The 1921-nt window shown below is 37.7% G+C and overlaps 1 protein-coding gene across 1 annotated transcript; it reads left to right on the top strand.

Moving 5' to 3' along the window:
* The first annotated feature begins 648 nt into the window (after window positions 1-648).
* Window positions 649-1695, top strand: LOC113325352 (F-box/kelch-repeat protein At3g06240-like). Its single transcript, XM_026573548.1, has one exon. The coding sequence runs from the start codon at window positions 649-651 to the stop codon at window positions 1693-1695; it is 1047 nt and encodes a 348-aa protein (XP_026429333.1).
* Window positions 1696-1921: the final 226 nt, after the last annotated feature.

Raw genomic sequence — 1921 nt, 5'->3', positions numbered from 1 at the left:
AAACATTTTTTACTTTTTATGTAATTTTTTGATGGCGGCTCTTTTTTTATTTTGGCATGCAACATTCAAAGTTATCCACTGATGGAAAGAGTAAATTATTTTGTTTTTAGCACTTGGAAAATTTATAACCGAAATCTTCACTAAATCAAAAATTTATTGTTTTGCCAAAGTAGGACTTGCGATATAGAATGATTCATCATTCATAGAACTTGTAGCCCGGTCTAAATTTGAATTTTGAATGGGAGGGAAGAGATACTCTACCTACCCTAATCTCATCAGATTCATAAAATAAATTGGTTTCTTAAAATGGACTCGCGAGTTTCCATAGAGAATGGCTATAAGAAGTATATGAGTTGGAGATGGGGGATTCTAAACCTTATTGCTTTCTTATTCGTCCCAACCAAAAATAAATTCTTAAGAAATTATAATTCTCTATTACAAGAAGAAGAGATGTCAAATCTTCCAGAAGAAATGCAGATCGAAATTCTATTTCGTTTACCCGTAGAAAGTCTCTTGCAATTCAAATTAGTGTGCAAGCCCTGGTGCAGCCTTATAGAAGACCCTGCATTTGTAAAGAAGCATATTCATTGTGCGATACGAAAAGGCACGTCCACTTTTCTGATGTTTCAGTATTATATCCCTACAGGGATGGAAATGAATGGATTTTACACTATCGATCATACTTGGTTATCTTCAAAATTATTATCATCAATAAGAGGTAACCCTGTTCGTGACTCTTCGGAGAAGGAATACCCGTTGGTTCCTCCAGATTATCTTAAACTTTTGGGTTCCTGTTATGGTTTAGTGTGTTTACGCCCTACTGAACCAGGGTACGAGGATTCTATTTGCCTTTGGAATCCGTCGACCAAGGAGTGCAAAAAGGTTCCTGATTCACCAAACCACTTCAGTAGCTTTAGTGAGGGCATCGAGATTGTGTTGTGCGGGCTCGGCTATGATGATAAAACTAACGATTTCAAAGTCCTAAGAGTTGCTGAAGTCGATTCGCGTGCTGAGTGTTTTGAGGATTCTAATAATTTTTCTGAAACCGAGGTCTGTACGATCAGACCTGGTTCTGATCAAATTGAAGTCTCCACGAGAAGATCCCAGTCGGTTTTTGAGATCTACTCATTGAGATCTAACTCTTGGAAACGATGTCAAATAACGCCATACTATTTTCCCGGTGAATTGAAACCTGGGGTAATGGTGAATGGAGCTCTTCACTGGTGGGCTATTAAACGAAATGACGACTATGAAGCCGTAATATATTTCGACTTTAGCGACGAGGTATTCAAGGAGGTTGCTAAACTAGAAGGACCCATGTTACATGATGGGGAAGTTGTTGATAGTGAGTTTGAAAATAATAACGTGGGAGTACTAGGAGGGTGCCTCTGTGTACTTCACAAGACCTTTGATCAAGTTGATGTGTGGGTAATGCAGGAATATGGAGTGAAAGAATCGTGGACGAAACGCTTCACAATTACGCAAGATTCTATTATTGAAACGAGTGCCCTGAGATTAATTTCTGACTTTGAGGACGGGAGCATTCTTTTTAGTACCGATGATTCGTTGGTTTATTATGACCCGAATCGCAAAAGAGGTACTAGGAAATTGAGGATTCCTGGTACCGGCTGTTTAAAGGGTGCCGAAAAGTGTATAGGTAGCATAGTATCACTTGGATCTGGCACCTATTGTTAGGATATCAAGAAAATTAAACATTTCATGAAGAGGTATAAAGTAATGATGCGTGCATCAGCATTTTCAGGGCTTATATATGTATCTCGAACATAGTTCGGCATTTCTTTTATGTAATAATTATGAATGGGATCGAGACATTTGTGGCTTGATATCTTTCTTATTTGAATCTGAGTTAATTTCCTTCCTGTTTAGTTTGTGCATTTATTGAAAGATTTTTAATTGTCAT

Source organism: Papaver somniferum, chromosome 11 (assembly GCF_003573695.1).
Source record: "Papaver somniferum cultivar HN1 chromosome 11, ASM357369v1, whole genome shotgun sequence".
NCBI classification, from domain to species: Eukaryota; Viridiplantae; Streptophyta; class Magnoliopsida; order Ranunculales; family Papaveraceae; genus Papaver; species Papaver somniferum.
This window is presented reverse-complemented; position numbering and strand designations above follow the sequence as displayed.